The 21,687-nt window shown below is 47.3% G+C and overlaps 1 protein-coding gene across 3 annotated transcripts in view; it reads left to right on the top strand.

Annotated features, from left to right (window-relative positions):
• The window catches only part of LOC139230074 (trinucleotide repeat-containing gene 6B protein-like), a 173,362-nt gene that overhangs the window by 37,431 nt on the left and 114,244 nt on the right, over nucleotides 1-21,687 (top strand). For all 3 annotated transcript variants that reach the window (XM_070861869.1, XM_070861870.1, XM_070861868.1), the window contains exons 4-5: nucleotides 1,594-1,662; nucleotides 7,203-7,273. In XM_070861869.1, the coding sequence (XP_070717970.1) occupies nucleotides 1,594-1,662; nucleotides 7,203-7,273 (140 nt within the window). The remainder of the gene's footprint in view (nucleotides 1-1,593; nucleotides 1,663-7,202; nucleotides 7,274-21,687) is intronic.

The raw sequence follows: 21,687 nt of genomic DNA, 5'->3' as shown, positions 1-21,687 counted from the left end.
CCCCTCTCCCGTTGTGGCCCCCCCCTCTCCCGTTGTGGCCCCCCCCTCTCCCGTTGTGGCCCCCCCCTCTCCCGTTGTGGCCCCCCCCTCTCCCGTTGTGGCCCCCCCCTCTCCCGTTGTGGCCCCCCCCTCTCCCGTTGTGGGCCCCCCCTCTCCCGTTGTGGCCCCCCCCTCTCCCGTTGTGGCCCCCCCCTCTCCCGTTGTGGCCCCCCCCTCTCCCGTTGTGGCCCCCCCCTCTCCCGTTGTGGCCCCCCCCTCTCCCGTTGTGGCCCCCCCCTCTCCCGTTGTGGCCCCCCCCTCTCCCGTTGTGGCCCCCCCCTCTCCCGTTGTGGCCCCCCCCTCTCCCGTTGTGGCCCCCCCCTCTCCCGTTGTGGCCCCCCCCTCTCCCGTTGTGGCCCCCCCCTCTCCCGTTGTGGCCCCCCCCTCTCCCGTTGTGGCCCCCCCCTCTCCCGTTGTGGCCCCCCCCTCTCCCGTTGTGGCCCCCCCCTTCTCCCGTTGTGGCCCCCCCCCTCTCCCGTTGTGGCCCCCCCCCTCTCCCGTTGTGGCCCCCCCCTCTCCCGTTGTGGCATCCCCCCTCTCCCGTTGGCGCCTCCCCCTCATCCCTTCCTGTAATCAGTTTTATGATAGCTTACCTGACTTACCCCATCTTGTCTTTGACTTTTCCACCATGTGCTGTTCTAATCCATGGACCCTGGCCCTTTACTTTGGTTTGTGAACAATCTTTGGAATGACGTAGACAGGCTGGGGGAATGGGCGGACACGGAGCAGATGAAATTTAACGCAGAAAAGTGTGAAGTGATACATTTTGGTAGAAAGAATGAGGAGAGGAAATATAAATGAGAGGGTACAATCCTAAAGGGAGTGCATCTAAAGAGAGACCTAGATGTACATGTGCACAAATCGCTGAAGGTGGCAGGGCAGGCTGAGAAAGCAGTTCAAAAGATTTACGGGATCCTGGGTTTCATAAATAGAGGCATAGAGTACAAAAGCGTGGAAATTATGATTAACTTTTTTAAAACACTGGTTCGGCCTCAACTGGAGTATTGTGTCCAATTCTGGGCACCCCACTTTAGGAAGGATGTGAAGGCCTTAAGAGAGGGTGCAGAAAAGATTTATAAGAACAATTCCAGGGATGAGGTTCTTCAGTTATATGGATAGACTGGAGAAGCTGGGGTTGTTCTCAGTGCAAAGAAGGTTGAGAGGAGATTTGATCGAGGTGTTCAAAATCATGAGCAGTCTGGACAGAGTAGATCGAGAGAAACTGTTCCCATTGGTGGAAGGGTCGAGAATCAGAGGACACAGATTTAAGGCGATTGGCAAAAGAACCAAAGGCGACAAACGATTTTACGCAGCGAGTGGTTAGGATCTGGAATGCACGGCCTGAAAGGGTGGTGGAGGCAGACTCAATCGTGGCTTTTAAAAGGGAGTTGGATAAGTGCCTGAAATATGTGTTTTTGCAGGGCTCCGAGGAAAGGGCGGGGGAGTGGGACTAGTGCTTTTGCAGAGAGCCAGCACGGGCTCAATGGGCCGAATGGCCGCCTCCTGTGCTGTAACCATTCTATGATTCTCTGACCAATATGTTCCTGTTTCCAGGAGATGGAGAAGATGACAGAGGATCAGCACATCCAGACCAAGGACCAGAATGTTAATCCGGAGATTCAGGTAATGCATTCACATTCCAGCTGTACCTGTGTCTTTTCTTTCTAAGGGACTGAACTTCAGTCGTTGATTCCATTCTGCCGTTGCATTACTGTTTTTTATGTTTAGAATGATTCTCAGTTGTCATGCTGTTCTTTTTTGTATAAAATGACACAAAAGCTGCTGATAGCTGAAATAACGTGAAAGTGGCTGCTGGGAGAATGAAAGGGGTTGGTGAAATTGGACTGGGTGCTGGCAGCAGAATTCCTGTAATCCTATTCATCCTCCAGCACAGGATGTCCTTGTGGCTGCCTTGGTGCATAGCACAGAGCCTCAGGGCAGTATCTCAAGTTTCAGTCAGCAGTTACCTCAAGTTGCTGATGCCGATAGATATTGGTGTTCTGATTGGTGCTCTAAGAACAGCCCTTTCCAGGCCCCGGAAGTTCAAATAGGACAAGCCAGCGAGTAAAGAAGTACAGATGAGACGGAGTTGCCCTGGGGGCTTTGAAGGCTAGATTGCCAGGGATCGGTGGGCCAAGGGAGGCCGTTTGGAAACCCCTGCCTTCGCAATCCTGGCTGAGCAAGTCGCGGTTAAACTGCTCACAGCTCCAGGTGACACTAATCTGGGAGAGCATTCCGTAAATCGGCAGCACTCCCTTCGGACGGTCTCTGCGGGCCTTGTGGACTGGTCCAGAACATTGAGATGCAGTGGCAGCAGCTGCTGGTCTCCCAGTATCACCGTGGAGTGCCTGCTGCTCTTGTGGTTTCAATGCTTTCATCGTATTTACAGGCTTCACGTGTACTTCTAAGGCCTCTCAACAGATCTTTTGCCATATAATAAATAAGTGCCTTATTTTCCCTCAAAGTAGTCTTGTCTTTTTTTTAAAAAAAAAAGAAATAGTTGGATTTATATAGTGCCTTTCACGACCACCGGACGTCTCGAAGCGCTTTACAGCCAATGAAGTACTTTTTGAAGTGTAGTCCCTGTTGTAATGTTGTGTTGATTGAGGGATGAATATTGGCCCGGACACCGGGGATAATTCCCCTGTTCTTCTTTGAAATAGTGGCCGTGGGATCTTTTACGTCCACCTGAGAGAGCAGACGGGACCTCAGTTTAACATCTCATCTGAAAGACGACATCACCGACAGTGCGGCGCTCCCTCAGCACTGCCCCTCCGACAGTGCGGCGCTCCCTCAGCACTGCCCCCCCGACAGTGCGGCGCTCCCTCAGCACTGCCCCCCCGACAGTGCGGCGCTCCCTCAGCACTGCCCCTCCGACAGTGCGGCGCTCCCTCAGCACTGCCCCCCCGACAGTGCGGCGCTCCCTCAGCACTGCCCCCCCGACAGTGCGGCGCTCCCTCAGCACTGCCCCTCCAACAGTGCGGCGCTCCCTCAGCACTGCCCCTCCAACAGTGCGGCGCTCCCTCAGCACTGCCCCCCCGACAGTGCAGCGCTCCCTCAGCACTGCCGCTCCCTCAGCACTGCCCCTCCCCCCGACAGTGCGGCGCTCCCTCAGCACTGCCCCCCTCCGACAGTGCGGCGCTCCCTCAGTACTGCCCCTCCGACAGTGCGGCACTCCCTCAGTACTGCCCCTCCGACAGTGCGGCACTCCCTCAGTACTGCCCTTCCGACAGTGCGGCGCTCCCTCAGTACTGCCCCTCCGACAGTGCGGCACTCCCTCAGTACTGCCCCTCCGACAGTGCGGCACTCCCTCAGTACTGCCCCTCCGACAGTGCGGCACTCCCTCAGTACTGCCCCTCCGACAGTGCGGCACTCCCTCAGTACTGCCCTTCCGACAGTGCGGCGCTCCCTCAGTACTGCCCCTCCGACAGTGCGGCACTCCCTCAGCACTGAGTGTCAGCCTAGATTTTTTTTTTTTGTGTGCTCAAGTCCCTGGAGTGGCACTTGGGTGCAAGTGCTGCTCACTGAGCCACAGCTAACACTAAGCAATACAAGTAAAGTAGGAATCAGGTTGTTAGAAAGTTTAGGGCAATATAAGCTATGTAATATCTTATACTCTTGGGAGCTACAAATTGGTTTTTTGGCAATAGCGGTATTTTTTTGGCATTTTTGCCAAAAATACCATTAAAATACCACTTTTTTAAAGGCCTAAAATTGGCGAAAAAAATGTGCCCGATGGTAAAAATCGGCATGAGGATTTACGGTGGAAACCACGATCCTCACCAGCTTTAGTTCGAGGTCGATTACCGCTAAAAAGACAGGCCCTGGGAAGGGGAAAACACACAAAAAATTGCAAAAAAATAAAAAATGACAAAACATTCGCCAGATAATTATCTAGCGAATTGCTGAAAAAGAATTCAAAAATAAAAACATTGTTACCATTTCTGCAGGTCTTCATACTTACCGCTGTTTCTGGGGCTGCAACGCAGGCTTTTCTTGGACTTTTTTTTGCCCAGAATGCGGGTACGCCGAACGGCCAGTTTAAAGCCATGTCGCTTTTTTTCCTTACATGATGACGGTCCGCTTTTCAGCGGTATTCCAAAACCACCGGCGCACAACTTTAGACGATTTAGGTGAACGCCTTTTTCTGTCAAAAAAGGCAAAATATCACCGAAAAAATAGTCGCAAGGCTGGCCTAGCAATATACTCTGGTGTTAGAGGATGAACAGTCTGGCTGCAGTTCTGATGATGGAGAGACACGGACTCCGAGCTAAGCCTACATGTCTTAAATAAGCTGCTTCTATATATTGATCTTTGTGCTGCGCCCATGCTGCTGCCCCGGACACATGGGGCTCGTGCAGCCAGCAGCTAAAATTGTCAGATTCGCTAAGGTGGGTAGACCATTCATTTTAAAAGCAGGCTGACTACCCCAGTGAATCTGTCAATTGACTTACTGAGGCCGACAGTCAGCATTACCACCTTTTTTTAAATACAATTTTAAAAAGTGACATTTTAGGAGCAGACAACGTGGCACCTCACTAAAGCCAGTGTAAATGCCGCTGTACGCCGCTCTGCGTGGCTCAATACAGGAGTGAAAGACAGGTTCATCTGCGGCCCATCGAACACAGGCACAGGAGGAGGCCATTCAGCCTCTCGAGCCTGTTCCGACAATCAACGAGATCATGGCTGATCTGTATCTCGATTCCATCCACCCCCCCCTTTATACTTTTATAGCCATTTATACCCATGGCTAGCAAAATATCGATCTCCGATTTTAAAATGATTCATTGAGCTGGCGGTTACAGCTTTTTGTGGGAGAGTGTTCCACACTTCCACCACCCTGCGTATAAACAAGTGGTTCCTAACTTGGCTCTGATTTTAAGGTTATTTCCCTTGTCTTAGACTTCCCCCACCAGTGGGGGAAAAAATGATCTCTTATCTACCCTATCAATTTCTTCAAAATCCTAAAAACCCCAATCAAATCGCCCGTAACCTATATTCTAGGGAATACAAGCCTAGCTTATGTAATCGCTCCGTATAACCTAACCCTTGCAGCCCTGGCAAACAAGCTACAATGTTCCATCACTGGGTGGTGTTGGAGTGATCAGGTATCGAGGTCACCTTGGTTGTCAGGAGTTTTCATTTTCCCCATCAGGGTTGTAGGCATAAAGTAGTCGAGGGCCACTACCCACATATCATTTAATCACCACGCTCCGTGGGACAACCCAGGTTAGCTTAAACCAGTGGCCGTGGAACAATCTGAGCAAGAGTCAGTTGAGAAATGATCGTCGTAACCGGAACTAAAAGAGATGGCTTTACTATCGAAATTCACCAACGCTGCCTGAATTTAAGGGGGAATCCAGAGATAAAAGGGAAACTTGCGAATTCAGGGCGTATGAAATGAAAGCTGAAGATGCTGGAAACACACAGCAGCTGAATCAGCATCTGCAAGAAAGCAGAGGTTAATGTCTGTTAAGTGGGAGCCTTTCATCTGGACATTCTGATGAAGGCTCTCCACCCAAAACGGCAACCCTGCCATTTGTCTGTTCAGATGTTGACCAAACCTGCTGTGCAATTCTGGCTTTGTCTGTCTTTCATTGGAGGAAACTAACTGCTTTTAGAATCTCTGCAGAATACTTTCTCATCATTTAAGACTATAATTCCATTATTTCCGGGTGATTTTGTTATCTGGTGTTGGACTGAGCCTGCTCTTGTACATCGCCAGTGCTGTGCTGTTGCCGCCAACTCCCGACAGACAGAAATGGCAACGTAAAAGTAACCCTGTTAGATTCGCTAAGACTCGCTTATTTCAGTGCTGCTGCTGGCTGCATGAAACCTACGTGCCGCCGTTGGGAGCTGGTGGAAATAGCACAGCACTCTACCGCAGCACAAGTGCAGTATAAACACACCGAGAGTCCATCTGGTTTGTCACTGATCAGTTGGAATGGGTGGGATTCATGGGGAGCAGAGAGAGGAGGAGATCATCCACCAGCAATCTCCTCACCCCATTTCTGTAATTGCGGTGTTGATGCAAGGAGAGGAGGTAGAATCCTAATGATGACCTTGAATACAGACTGTCTGAAGAAAGTCTTTGTGTGGGAAAGGGTGTCTGTAAACTCGTGTGCATTTTTTTGTTATTGGGAGTTCGAGATAATTTATCAGTCTGTGCCCCTACAACTCATCTGTGACTACATCAGTTTACTAATGGCCTTCTGTACTGTGGTAATTAAGCCTGTAATTTCTTTTGGAAGTAAGTATTTGAGTGCAAGTGCGTGCGCTAACGTCTTGCATTTATATAGTGCCTTTCACGTTGCTGGGAAATCCCAAATCACTCCACAGCCAATCAATTACTTTTGCGGTATAGTTAACATTGTTTCATAGGCAAACAAGTCAGCCACTTTTCACACAGCAAGGTCCCACAAACCGCAAATGGCCAGTTAATCTGTTTGGTGGTTCAGTAATGCATGTTGGCCAGGATACCAATTTTAAGCGTTTTTAGAGTAATTGTTGAATGTATCCGGGATCCTGAGGAGGACAGTAACGCTGTACTAATTATTGACTCCTTGAGATGGAGAATACTTTTTTTAATGGGAGAGGATTCCAACAGCCAGGGATTGAAGTGACGGCCCTAGGGAGGGGAGCATCAATGGTTCGGTGCAGGCCGCTCACTGGCTTCTACGGGGAAGAAACCGCGCATGTGCCAAAATTTGAATGGGCTGCGCATGCAGTTAAAGGGACCATGCACTTTATAAAAAAAAATAGAGGGAACATTGGGGGGCAGTGACTTTGGGATTGGAGGCTGCATCTGGATACAGTCGAATTGCTGCATTAGGGGCCGCTGTTTTCTCTGGTTTTATGGTTTCTCTGCTTTCCACAAAGAAAGAAACGTGTGTTGTTGAGAGGATAGATTGAGTGACAAACCAAAGCACAGAAATATATTTGTATTGGAAAAGATAATTGAAAAAGACAGCAAGCCTGCTCTCAAGTGTAAGAGGGATGAACTGTGAAGAAAGCTTCGAGAAGCTTAAGCATTCAGATCTAGAATGAAACTGATTTAAGAGAGACCCCACTGAAGTATACACAATATTAAATGATCTAGATAAAGATTTGAATGGCTCTTTTCTGTTAATGATCTTGTTCACCCCATGATATTCCTGTTGCAGGCTGAATGTGAGGATTTTACCCCAAAGGAACATGATGAAACATCTGAATCTCCCAGCGAAGAGAGCAAGCAGTGAGTAATTAACAATATTGAAGGAGGCTATGTTTGCAGTTGCTTTATTATACTCCTTTTTAACCATCGAGCTGCCTCTGAAGACAAGTGCCGCCTCCTCTGGAGGTGGTTTCATTCCCTGCCTCTGAGGGCACGATGCTGCCAAGACAAATGGTTATCGCCATGAGCCTTTGTGGTGGTGAGGGTTATTTGCTTTGGCTGCGGGCTGGTTGAGGCTCTCAGCCCCGCTGTACGGCCCAACAATGGGAATTATACATTGCTGGGCTATGCACACCACCTCTGCCTCACCCCACCATCCGCCTCAGGGAAAGACTCACGGGCAGGATAAAGACGCAATTTTAGAGCAGTTCAGTATAACTGTTGCATATTGGAACCGGACTCGACCATTCAGCCCCTCGAACCTTTTCCACCATTCACTGAGACCTTAACTCCATCCCACCTGCTTTGGCTCCCTTAATGCCCTTGGAATATATGGAGAACTGGCAGCTAAACAATAAATGGGGTAAGGAGCTGTTGAAATAATACTGGAAGAGGACTGATGGACTGAGCCCTTTACTACACAACCAGTCTGAATTATTTGATTATACGCGTGCATCCTGTGATCAGCGGAGAGGAATTGCAGTCACAATGATCGCTTCAGTATTGCGCTCTGCCAACCTCAGGTCCCAGGGTGTTTAACGAAGCCTTTCTCCTGAGGATGTTCTTGGTTCATAGCTGTTCCAAATATAACAAATGGCATCGAATCAGACTGAGTCATCAGCCTTGTGGTTAAAATAATAACCTTTGATCAGTGTATCATCATCTGCAACTTTTCAATAGAGGCCCCTTTTATTCCTCCATGTTTATCCTGTAAAAATTATTTTCTATTGCGGGTTTTGTTTGACCTCTGCTCTTTGTGTTTTCTTGTATCTGTGTCTATTGCCTGGACTGATTTAGTTTGGAATGGCTAATGTTTCTGATACATTCCAGATTTTTGTTTTCTGTAAGTCCAACATCCACTTTAAGGCATGAACACTGTAATTCTGGTCTGTTGTATAATGGTGGCAGAAAGCTCTGTAAAATCTGCTTAATCACGTTGCCCGTAGAGCAGGCCGGGAGTACACAAATGGCCAGCTGTGTTCAGTCGTGTTCCTTGAAGCCCTGCTCCTGCCCCCGACACTGCCAAAGATTCCAATCGAGTTTCAACTGTCTTGATTCACGCACACCTTTTAATTTTGTACTTGACATTTATGGACATGTTCTGTCTATAAAGCTTCAAAGGAGAGAGAACATTGCTCTTAAGATGGGTGTCCCCAGCTAGACTGGGGCACTGCATTGTGTTTACAGAACTTGCAGACGAGATAAGCTGGTTGTATTTTCTCTTCCTCATTTGCGTTGGAATTGCACAGAAACATAGAAAATAGGTGCAGGAGTAGGCCATTCGGCCCTTCCAGCCTGCACCGCCATTCAATGAGTTCATGGCTGAACATGAAACTTCAGTACCCCATTCCTGCTTTCTCACCATACCCCTTGATCCCCCGAGTAGTAAGGACTCCATCTAACTCCTTTTTGAATATATTTAGTGAATTGGCCTCAACAACTTTCTGTGGTAGAGAATTCCACAGGTTCACCACTCTCTGGGTGAAGAAATTCCTCCTCATCTCGGTCCCAAATGGCTTATCCCTTATCCTTAGACTGTGTCCCCTGGTTCTGGACTTCCCCAACATTGGGAACATTCTTCCTGCATCTAACCTGTCTAACCCCGTCAGAATTTTAAACGTTTCTATGAGGTCCCCTCTCATTCTTCTGAACTCCAGTGAATACAAGCCCAGTTGATCCAGTCTTTCTTGATAGGTCAGTCCCACCATCCCGGGAATCAGTCTGGTGAACCTTCGCTGCACTCCCTCAATAGCAAGAATGTCCTTCCTCAGGTTAGGAGACCAAAACTGTACACAATACTCCAGGTGTGGCCTCACCAAGGCTCTGTACAACTGTAGCAACACCTCCCTGCCCCTGTACTCAAATCCCCTCGCTATGAAGGCCAACATGCCATTTGCTTTCTTAACCGCCTGCTGTACCTGCATGCCAACCTTCAATGACTGATGTACCATGACACCCAGGTCTCGTTGCACCTCCCCTTTTCCTAATCTGTCACCATTCAGATAATAGTCTGTCTCTCTGTTTTTACCACCAAAGTGGATAACCTCACATTTATCCACATTATACTTCATCTGCCATGCATTTGCCCACTCACCTAACCTATCCAAGTCACTCTGCAACCTCATAGCATCCTCCTCGCAGCTCACACTGTCACCCAACTTAGTGTCATCCGCAAATTTGGAGATACTACATTTAATCCCCTCGTCTAAATCATTAATATACAGTGTAAACAGCTGGGGCCCCAGCACAGAACCTTGCGGTACCCCACTAGTCACTGCCTGCCATTCTGAAAAGTCCCCATTTACTCCTACTCTTTGCTTCCTGTCTGACAACCAGTTCTCAATCCATGTCAGCACACTAACCCCAATCCCATGTGCTTTAACTTTGCACATTAATCTCTTGTGTGGGACCTTGTCGAAAGCCTTCTGAAAGTCCAAATATACCACATCAACTGGTTCTCCCTTGTCCACTCTACTGGAAACATCCTCAAAAAATTCCAGAAGATTTGTCAAGCATAATTTCCCTTTCACAAATCCATGCTGACTTGGACCTATCATATCACCTCTTTCCAAATGCACTGCTATGACATCCTTAATAATTGATTCCATCATTTTACCCACTACCGATGTCAGGCTGACCGGTCTATAATTCCCTGTTATCTCTCTCCTTTTTTAAAAAGTGGGGTTACATTGGCTACCGTCCACTCCATAGGAACTGATCCAGAGTCAATGGAATGTTGGAAAATGACTGTCAATGCATCCACTATTTCCAAGGCCACCTCCTTACGTACTCTGGGATAGAGTCCATCAGGCCCTGGGGATTTATCGGCCTTCAATCCCATCAATTTCCCCAACACAATTTCCCGACTAATAAAGATTTCCCTCAGTTCCTCCTCCTTACTAGACCCTCCGACCCCTTTTATATCCAGAAGGTTGTTTGTGTCCTCCTCAGTGAATACCGAACCAAAGTACTTGTTCAATTGGTCCGCCATTTCTTTGTTCCCCGTTATTACTTCCCCTGATTCTGACTGCAGGGGACCTACGTTTGTCTTTACTAACCTTTTTCTCTTTACATATCTATAGAAACTTTTGCAATCCGTCTTAATGTTCCCTGCAAGCTTCTTCTCATACTCCATTTTCCCTGCCCTAATCAAACCCTTTGTCCTCCTCTGCTGAGTTCTAAATTTCTCCCAGTCCCTGGGTTCGCTGCTATTTCTGGCCAATTTGTATGCCACTTCCTTGGCTTTAATACTATCCCTGATTTCCCTTGATAGCCACGGTTGAGCCACCTTCCCTTTTTTATTTTTACGCCAGACAGGAATGTACAATTGTTGTAGTTCATCCATGCGGTCTCTAAAAGTCTGCCATTGCCCATCCACAGTCAACCCCTTCAGTATCATTCGCCAATCTATCCTAGCCAATTCACGCCTCATACCTTCAAAGTTACCCTTCTTTAAGTTCTGGACCATGGTCTCTGAATTAACTGTTTCATTCTCCATCCTAATGCAGAATTCCACCATATTATGGTCACTCTTCCCCAAGGGGTCTCGCACAACGAGATTGCTAATTAATCCTCTCTCATTACACAACACCCAGTCTAAGATGGTTCCTCGACATATTGGTCTAAAAAACCATCCCTTATGCACTCCAGGAAATCCTCCTCCACCGTATTGCTTCCAGTTTGGTTAATCCAATCTATGTGCATATTAAAGTCGCCCATTATAATTGCTGCACCTTTATTGCACGCACCCCTAATTTCCTGTTTGATGCCCTCCCCAACATCACTACTACTGTTTGGAGGTCTGTACACAACTCCCACTAACGTTTTTTGCCCTTTGGTATTCTGCAGCTCTACCCATATAGATTCCACATCATCCAAGCTAATGTCCTTCCGAACTATTGCCTTAATTTCCTCCTTAACCAGCAATGCTACCCCGCCTCCTTTTCCTTTTATTCTATCCTTCCTGAATGTTGAATACCCCTGGATGTTGAGTTCCCAGCCCTGATCATCCTGGAGCCACGTCGCCGTAATCCCAATCACATCATATTTGTTAACATCTATTTGCACAGTTAATTCATCCATCTTATTGCGGATACTCCTTGCATTAAGACACAAAGCCTTCAGGCTTGTTTTTTTTAACACCCTTTCTCCTTTTAGAATTTTGCTGTACAGTGGCCCTTTTTGTTCTTTGCCTTGGGTTTCTCTGCCCTCCACTTTTCCTCATCTCCTTTCTGTCTTTTGCTTTTGCCTCCTTTTTGTTTCCCTCTGTCTCCCTGCATTGGTTCCCATCCCCTTGCCATATTAGTTTAAATCCTCCCCAACAGCACTAGCAAACACTCCCCCTAGGACATTGGTTTCGGTCCTGCCCAGGTGCAGACCGTCCGGTTTGTACTGGTCCCACCTCCCCCAGAACCGGTTCCAATGCCCCAGGAATTTGAATCCCTCCCTGCTGCACCACTGCTCAAGCCACGTATTCATCTGCGCTATCCTGCGATTCCTACTCTTGACTATCATGTGGCACTGGTAGCAATCCCGAGATTACTACTTTTGAGGTCCTACTTTTTAATTTAGCTCCTAGCTCTTTAAATTCGTTTCGTAGGACCTCATCCCTTTTTTTACCTATGTCGTTGGTACCAATGTGCACCACGACAGCTGGCTGATCTCCCTCCCTTTTTAGAATGTCCTGCACCCGCTCCGAGACATCCTTGGCCCTTGCACCAGGGAGGCAACATACCATCCTGGAGTCTCGGTTGCGGCCGCAGAAACGCCTATCTATTCCCTTTACAATTGAATCCCCTATCATTATTGCTCTCCCACTCTTTTTCCTGCCCTCCTGTGCAACAGAGCCAGCCACGGTGCCATGAACTTGGCTGCTGCTGCCCTCCCCTGATGAGTCATCCCCCCAACAGTACTCAAAGCAGTGTATCTGTTTTGCAGGGGGATGACCACAGGGGACTCCTGCACTACCTTCCTTGCACTGCTCTTCCTGCTGGTCTTCCATTCCCTAGCTGGCTGTGGACCCTTCTCCTGCAGTAAGACCAACTCGCTACACGTGCTACTCACGTCATTCTCAGCATCGTGGATGCTCCAGAGTGAATCCACCCTCAGCTCCAACTCCGCAACGCGGACCGTCAGGAGCTGGAGGTGGATACACTTCCTGCAGATATAGTCGTCAGGGACACTGGTGTCGTCCCTGAGTTCCCACATGATACAGGAGGAGCATAACACGTGACCGAACTCTCCTGCCATGACTTAACCCTTGGATACACTTAAATTGGCAACAACAATGTTAAAAGTTACTCACTGTTATAGAAGACAAAAAAAAGAGAAAAACTACTCACCAATCTATACCACTCTGAACGGGCTCTTTCCCAGGCCTTAAAACAGTACAACTCCTCATTCTTTACTCTTCTAATCCAGGGGCAGGTGGAAGCCCAGCCTGTTACCACCTTAACCACAACTTGATTTATCTAGTCTTTGTTTACACGGGTAAATTTTCATGACCCTTACCTGCAAAAAATTCCCAGATCACCAGGTGCAAAGGTCAGGAAAAAGAGGTGGAGACCCATTGCCTCGGGATGTCTGGGCTTCCCTTGGGGCAGAACTGGCTTATGGCTTCCTCCCTCATGTACCTGGGCATCGCTGGCTGGTGGGCGGCCCAGTAAAACGTCGTGTTGTGACCTGCCGCCTGGAGGATCTGCGTGAGTCTCTGGCGGAGGGGCTGTGGGGGGGGGCGCAAAGCTGAAGATGGGAAGGCAAATGACAATTCTCGTTTTCTCCAGCCGCCCAAGAATGCAATCCGAAGGCCCTGATCTCACAACCCGACATGCTGGAATGTCTTGCCAATGCTCGGCCATGCCAGGAAGTGCTGGTGCTCCCTGGACCGGGACAAGAGAAGCATACTTGTGGGTGCACTGTTGCCATCTGGCACTGAGACAACAGGGACCATGGTAAATAGGCACGCTTTACTCTATCCAGCCTCGATGTGTTGGCGTGCATTGGCCCTTTATAGGGGGTTCTCCATCAACAAAATGCCTTCGGGCCCCACCAAAATGTAACACTCTCCTCAAATGAATTTTCTCAATTTATATAAAATTTGTTCTCCCATGAAACCGAGTCTATGAATTATCTCCGTGTGAATGGAGCTCTGACTTGCGGAACGTTCGCTAAATCAGCATTGGTTCAGGCGCAGTACTGGCTAACGGGCGTGTTTACAAAGCACCAACTCCCAGTTGTACGGTATAGCAGCGCTTTTTCCATTAAAGTGCAGAGGAAGTAGTTGGTTGAAATCAAACCTCCTGCCTGCTTACGGATTCTATCCTGTACAGCTGTTTGTCTAAACTAATTATGCCTAGTGTTAATGTGTTATGTAGCAACCCATCGTGTATAAAATGGAATAGCTTGCCTCAGCAGTGTAAGGTAACTGTTTCAGGAAAGAAATCTGTGTGGGTGTGCCTGCAAAAGGACATAGACAGGCTAAGTGAGTGCGCAAAAATTTGGCAAATGGAGTATAATGTTGGAAAGTGTGAGGTCATGCACTTTGGCAGAAAAAAATTAAAGAGCAAGTTATTATTTAAATGGAGAAAGATTGCAAAGTGCCGCAGTTCAGCGGGACCTGGGGGTACTTGTGCATGAAACACAAAGGATAGTATGCAGGTACAGCAAGTGATCAGGAAGGCCAATGGTATCTTGGCCTTTATTGCAAAGAGGATGGAGTATAAAAACAGGGAAGTCTTGCTACAGTTATACAGGGTATTGGTGAGGCCACACCTGGAATACTGCGTGCAGTTTTGGTTTCCATATTTACGAAAGGATATACTTGCTTTGGAGGCAGTTCAGAGAAGGTTCACTAGGTTGATTCCGGAGATGAGAGGGTTGACTTATTAGGAAAGGTTGAGTAGGTTGGGCCTCTACTTATTGGAGTTCAGAAAAATGAGAGGTGATCTTATCGAAACGTATAAGATTATGAGGGAGCTTGATGAGGTGGATGCAGAGAGGATGTTTCCACTGATGGGGGGAGCCTAGAACTAGAGGGCATGATCTTAGAATAAGGGGCCGCCTATTTAAAACTGAGTGAGAAGAAATTTCTCCTCATGAGGGTTGTTAATTTGTGGAATTTGCTGCCTCAGAGAGCTGTGGAAGCTGGGACATTGAATAAATTTAAGACAGAAATACAATTTCTTAAATGATAAGAGAATAAGGGGTTATGGGGAGCGGGCGGGGAAGTGGACCTGAGTCCATGATCAGATCAGCCATGATCTTATTGAATGGCGGGGCAGGCTCGAGGGGCCGAATGGCCTACTCCTCCTATTTCTTATATTCTTATGCAGATAAAGTAGATGGGCAGAGGCATTGGTATCTGAATTTGGAAAATACTGAAAATTCTAACTTCATCTGTAAAAGCAGAAGACTAGGCTAATACTTCCATCTGCAGCAAGAATATTAACTTATCTATTCTCTTTGAAAATATCTGTGAGCCATCTGTGTATTAACAAGTTCTGGTTTTACTTCAAATTTCCAACACCGCACGTGTGATTTTTATTTCTCTAGTATTTATGCTGTTTCCTTGAGACTTTTAGCTCTGCTCTCGCAGACTTTTATCCCCACCTTCCTTCCCTACCCAAAAGTAGGGGAAATGTGTGATTTTTTTTTTTCCTTCTTACTTTCCAGCTGCAAAGTGGAAATGTTTATAGGGTTAACACTCTGGGGAAAATGCAGGAACTTTCGTCCATGTTCCAAGAGTAATTGAGCAATGAAATGGAGGGAAATTTACCTGGGGTGAAACTGTTGTGTGGGTGTAACGCTGGCCTAAATTTATGATTGAATCCTCCTGTGTACAGTGCCTTGAATCGCATGGGTGAGGCCACAGATGTTTCCTTGTTAGGTGAGGCATTAAAAGGTGGGAGTATTTAAATGTCAGTTTCGGCAGCTGAGATTAGAGCATTCAGTTATGCTGTGGTAATGTAAAAAATATCCTGTTGTATCTCGACGTATAGTAAAGCAGACTTCCGCATCTCTACATTTGATAGAATCATGTAGATTTTTCCCTTTCAAGTATTTATCCAATTCCCGTTTGAAAGTTACTATTGAATCTTCTCCCACTGCCCTTTCAGGCGTTCCCGATCACAACAACTCGCTGCGTTAAAAAAAATGTTTCCTCATCTCCTCTGGTTCTTTTGCCATTTGCCATTGACACTAATTGGTGGTCCAATAGATAGATAACACCACTCTGGGGGAGGAGCAATTATGTAGAACTGGTGTAACATTTCCACTTGAGGAGGAAACCAAAACTAGAGGCCATAAATAGAAGATACTCACCAATAAATTTAATTGGGAATTGAGCAGACACTTCTTTACCCAGAGAGTGGTTAGATGTGGAACTCGCTGCCACAGGGAGTGATTGAGGCAAATAGTATCAATCGATGTAAGAGAAAGTTTGGTAAGTATATGAGTGAGAAAGGAATGGAAGGGTATGCTAATGAGGTTAAAGAAAGACTTGCATATATACAGCACCTTTCATGACCACCGGACATGTCAAAGCGCTTTGCAGCCAATGAAGTACTTTTGAAGTGTAGTCACTGTTGTAATGGGGGAAACGTGGTAGCCAGTTGGCGCACAGCAAGCTCCCACAGCAATGTGATAATGACCCAGATAATCTGTTTTAGTGATGTTAATTGAGGGATAAATATTGGTCCCAGGACACTGGTGAGAACTCCCCTGCTCTTCAAAATAGTGCCATGGGTTTTTTTTACATTCACCTGAGGAGCAAGACGGAGCCTCGGTTTAACGTCTCATCCGAAAGACGGCCCCTCCGACAGTGCGGCACTCCCTCAGCACTGCCCCTCCGACAGTGCGGCGCTCCCTCAGCACTGCCCCTCCGACAGTGCGGCGCTCCCTCAGCACTGCCCCTCCGACAGTGCGGCGCTCCCTCAGCACTGCCCCTCCGACAGTGCGGCGCTCCCTCAGCACTGCACTGGAGCGTCAGCCTAGATTTATGTGCTCAAGTTCCTAGAGTGGGACTTGAACCCACAACCTTCTGACTCCGAGGCAAGTGTGCTGCCCACTGAGCTACAGCTGACACTTGGATGAAGAGGGGGTTCGTGTGGAGCATAAATGCCGGCATCGATCAGTTGGGCCGAGTGGCCTGCTTCTGCTGTAGACCCGATGTGCCTTAAATCTGTGTCCTTTGGTTACTGACCCTCCTACCACTGCTCTGCCTGTGAAGGATTGTAGCACAACCTGCATCTGAGTACTTGTTGGCAGAACTTGGTGCTCCAAAGGATAACGCCACTCCGAGGGGAGGGATAGGTAATAGATAGCCCCGGTGTAAATATTCAAAACCCAAGCCCAGGAGAGGCGAGGGCCCAGGGGCAGCACGGGCCCAGCCCACACTGTGATATGTGTGCGCGCTAGGTCCGTGCAGCAGAGCAGGTCTCCAGTCGTCTTGGGTAATCCTAGCCACTGGACCTAGCTCTGTCAAGCCCGTGTGGTGGCTGATGTGCAACGGCCACCACACGTTTTTTTTAAAAATTCACGCACAGGCACCTTCCACCCTTCAGGATGTAGTTCGGGATCTGAAATTTTAGGTCCTTCATTGAAAACACCTTTGAACTCGTCCCTTTTTGGCCTAGAAGCAAGTCATCCTGGATTTGAGGGACTGCCTAAAGATGATTATTCAAAACCATAAACTGCCCACACCAACCTCAACTCATTGAAAACTTCCAAAGTTTCTCTATTCTGGCCCTTTTATTTTTGTATTCATGCCACCTAATTGGCCTCTACAAATGGAGCTGCAGAGCCACCTACACCCAAATGTGCATCCCCAGTATTTTATTTCAGATTTTTCTTTTCTCCCTTTTCATTTTTAGTCAAGCCTAAAAGTTTGGTCACATTTGACCAATGCTAATGGGAGAAGCATTCAGCTGGGATTCTTCGAAACGTCTTGCAGTTAACTGTTCCTGAGGGAGAGAGTCTATTGCTGTGTAATAATGCTAGTCTTTCATGCAGCTAAGGAGGATGGAGATATTTGCAAATCAATGAGTATCTGGGAGAGATTGTTCACTTGTCGCCTCATTAAATACCTGTGTGAAAACGGAGCAGGAAATATCTGAGGCACTTGCAGAAGCAGCCAAATAACTGTCTGGTGGGGAGGGGATCCACCTGACTTAACTTTGTTTTGGAAAAGGCCACTTCCCAGACTACATTTGACAAAGCTCTCCCTCTGCCCGTACCCAGGAGGTCAGTGATACGGAAGGATTACTGTAGAAGTGTTTAAAGGCTTTGTAGGATCTTTGGGTTATTGTACCATGCAGTAAGCAATTTGCCAAACTTGCTCCACTCGCTGCCAGTTTTGAAGGAGTAATGAGCTTGGTCTTGCTGAACAAGCTCTCCACATTTTGATGTGGAACAGCAGGCTCCAATTCTGTTTGCTATTTATCTTTTTACATAGAACACTGAGAAGCGTAGAGGAACAAAGGGACCTTGGAGTGCATGTCCACAGATCCCTGAATGTAGCAGGCTAGGTAGATAAGATGGTTAAAAAAAGCATTTATTAGCCGAGGCATAGAATACAAGAGCAGGGAGTTATGCTTGAACTGTATAAAACACTAGTTCAGCTACAGCTGGAGTACTGCATGCAGTTCTGGTCACCACATTACAGGAAAGATGTGATTGCACTAGAGAGGGTGCAGAGGAGATTTACAAGGATGTTGCCAGCACTGGAGAATTTTAGCTATGAGGAAAGATTGGATAGGCTGGGGTTGTTTTCTTTGGAACAGAGGGTGCTGAGGAGAGACCTTACTGAGGTGTATAAAATGATGAGCCTGGATAGAGTGGATAGGACGGACCTGTTTCCCTTAGCAGAGAGGTCAGCAACCAGGGGGCATAGATTTAAAGTAATTGGGGGGAGGTTTAGAGGGGATTTGAGGGGAACTGTCTTCACCCAGAGGGTGGTGGGGGTCTGGAACTCACTGCCTGAAAGGGTGGTAGAGGCAGAAACCCCTCATCACGTTGAAAAAGTACCTGGATGTGCACCTGAAATGCCGTAACCTACAGGGCTATGGACCGAGAGCGGGAAAGTGGGATCAGGCTGGGTAGCTCTTTGTCGGCCGGCACGGACACGATGGGCCGAATGGCCGCCTCCCGTGCCGTAAATTTCCAAGATTCTGTAAACGTGATATTGAAGTTTTTCTTTGGGAGGCAGCTCAGACCACTTTAAACGTGGCACAAAATGTACTGGAGTAATCTAATTTACTGGCCGAGAAGCCTTTTATTTGTCTTCTGTCCTATTAGGTGGAGGATGTTGAGATCCAGCAATGGGCCAGTGTATCTGAGAGTAACTGACTGCTAATCATTTTCCCCACTTCCCCGAGTAGTCTGCTCCATAGAAGCATCAGGTTAATTCTAGAATAAACAAATTAGAGAGCTAAGTGCAGACCTCCGGACCATCCCCGATTTGCAGAATCACTCTGTTAATGGATTGGCAGGATCATTCTGTCACTTCCTAAAAACTGGCACTGATGCCAGATTTCTTGATCTAGTTTCTAGTCCTGCATTTTGGCTCCACGATCCCTGCTGTTACATTCCTACCAAACTCGCTGCTGGTGCTGTCACTGAATGTAGCCTCTCCACCCCGCTCTTGCTCACGGTGAGAGAAATCAAGGACATGCTATCCAGAATCTGAAAGAAGTTTTATTAACTATAGTTGTTTCCAGATTACTATCGAACTGTTTTAAGAAGCAAATGGTTGGGAAATCGATTATTATCTTTGCTCCAGTGATTTAAGTGCATGAACTTTCACCTGCTGAGCGATTGGATTGTTTTGCACTGCCCCTCTGGAACTCTATTGTTTTCTAGATGCTGTAACTCTGCACATCACACTCTCGCTCTTTAGCCAGTAATATGCAATCCACTGTAAATGGAATTCTATTCTTAATGGCATGCCTTTCTTTTGAGGAAGCCAGTGACATCACATTTGATCTGGGAGTGAGGTTTTAGTCTCTCAACTGCTTCTTAATCCCTTTTATTGAATCCCCAAAAATGGCAAAATGTCTCTCTCTCTGGTTCATGGGGGCAGTAAGATGCTGCCGAGGAAGTGGAGACAGTGGCGTTGATCAGAAGGTATCGGGTACAATTATATCAGCTATTCGAGGGCCAGTGTAGATTTTGTTTAGCAGCGAAGGTAGTTTATGCGAAATGAATTAAAGAATGAGGTAAGACTGACATAGAATCAACTCTCCCACAAAGCGAGCATGGCTGTTGTCCAACTTGAGCACCGATATGTCGTGGGTCGAGTGCAGGAAATGGGTCCCATCAGTAAATCAAGGATTTTCAGGAAAATTCCATTCCCCCAGCCCCATCCCCATCGACCATATCCTTCAATCTAGAAATTATCTCATAGTCTTGAACCCATTTAAGCTGTATTCCTTTTCTAATTTCAATAGCATTGCTCTCACTCACTGGGACAATGAAAAGTTGCATTACTTGTGCTGGATTGAAATACAAATTGAATTGAATTGTAAGTAAAGAAAGAAGGAAGTATTTACATTTCTACAGCACTTTTCACGACCTCCGGACACCCAAAGCATTTTACAGCCAATGAAGTACTTTTTGAAGTGTGGTCACTGTTGTAATGTGGGAAACGCGGCAGCCAATTTGCACTCAGCAAGCTCCCACAGACAGCAATGAGATAATGACCAGATAAACTGTTTAAGGTAATTGGTTGAGGGCTAAATATTGGTCAGGTCACTATGAGAACTCCCCTGCTCTTCTTTGAATAATGCCATGGGATCTTTTATCTGGGAGGGCAGACAAGGCCTCGGTCTCATCTGAAAGATGGCACCTTTGACAGTGCAGCCCTCTCCCAGTACACTGTGTTGGCCTAGATAAGAACATAAGAATTAGGAGCAGGAGTAGGCCATTTGGCCCCTCAAGCCACTCAATACGATCATGGCTGATCTTCGACCTCAACTGCACCTTCCTGCACTATCCCCATATCCCTTGATTCCATTAATACCCAAAAATCTACCGATCTTTGTCTCGAATATACTCACCGACTGAGCCTCCACAAGCCTCTGGGGTAGAGAATTCCAAAGATTCACCGCTCTCAATGAAGAAATTCCTCCTCATCTCAGTCCTAAATGGCTGACCCCTTATTCTGAGACTGTGACCCCTGGTTCTAGACCCCCAGCCCAGGGGAAACATCCTCCCTGCATCTAGCCTGTCAAACCCTGTAAAGATTTTGTATGTTTCAATGAGATCACCTCTCATTCTTCTCAACGCTAGAGAATATAGGCCTAGTCTACTCAATCTCCTCATAGGATAATCCTCTGAGAATTGTGAACCTGTGGAATTCTCTACCACTGAAAGTTGTTGAGGCCAGTTCGTTCGATATATTCAAAAGGGAGTTAGATGTGGCCCGTACAGCCAAAGGGATCAAGGGGTATGGAGAGAAAGCAGGAATGGGGTACTAAAGTTACGTGATCAGTCATGATATTGAATGGTGGTGCAGGCGCGTAGGGCCAAATGGCCTACTCCTGCACCTATTTTCTATGTTTCATAGAAACATAGAAACATAGAAAATAGGTGCAGGAGCAGGCCATTCAGCCCTTCTAGCCTGCACCGCCATTCAATGAGTTCATGACTGAACATGAAACTTCAGTACCCCCTTCCTGCTTTCTCGCCATACCGCTTGATCCCCCGAGTAGTAAGGACTTCATCTAACTCCCTTTTGAATATATTTAGTGAATTGGCCTCAACTACTTTCTGTGGTAGAGAATTCCACAGGTTCACCACTCTCTGGGTGAAGAAGTTTCTCCTCATCTCGGTCCTAAATGGCTTACCCCTTATCCTTAGACTGTGACCCCTGGTTCTGGACTTCCCCAACATTGGGAACACTCTTCCTGCATCCAACCTGTCCAAACCCGTCAGAATTTTAAACGTTTCTATGAGGTCCCCTCTCACTCTTCTGAACTCCAGTGAATACAAGCCCAGTTGATCCAGTCTTGATAGGTCAGTCCCACCATCCCGCGAGTCAGTCTGGTGAACCTTTGCTGCACTCCCTCAATAGCAAGAATGTCCTTCCTCAAGTTAGGAGACCAAAACTGTACACAATACTCCAGGTGTGGCCTCACTAAGGCCCTGTACAACTGTAGCAACACCTCCCTGCCCCTGTACTCAAATCCCCTCGCTATGAAGGCCAACATGCCATTTGCTTTCTTAACCGCCTGCTGTACCTGCATGCCAACCTTCAGTGACTGATGTACCATGACACCCAG

The sequence above is a fragment of the Pristiophorus japonicus genome, chromosome 19 (genome assembly GCF_044704955.1).
Source record: "Pristiophorus japonicus isolate sPriJap1 chromosome 19, sPriJap1.hap1, whole genome shotgun sequence".
NCBI lineage: Eukaryota > Metazoa > Chordata > Chondrichthyes > Pristiophoridae > Pristiophorus > Pristiophorus japonicus.
This window is presented reverse-complemented; position numbering and strand designations above follow the sequence as displayed.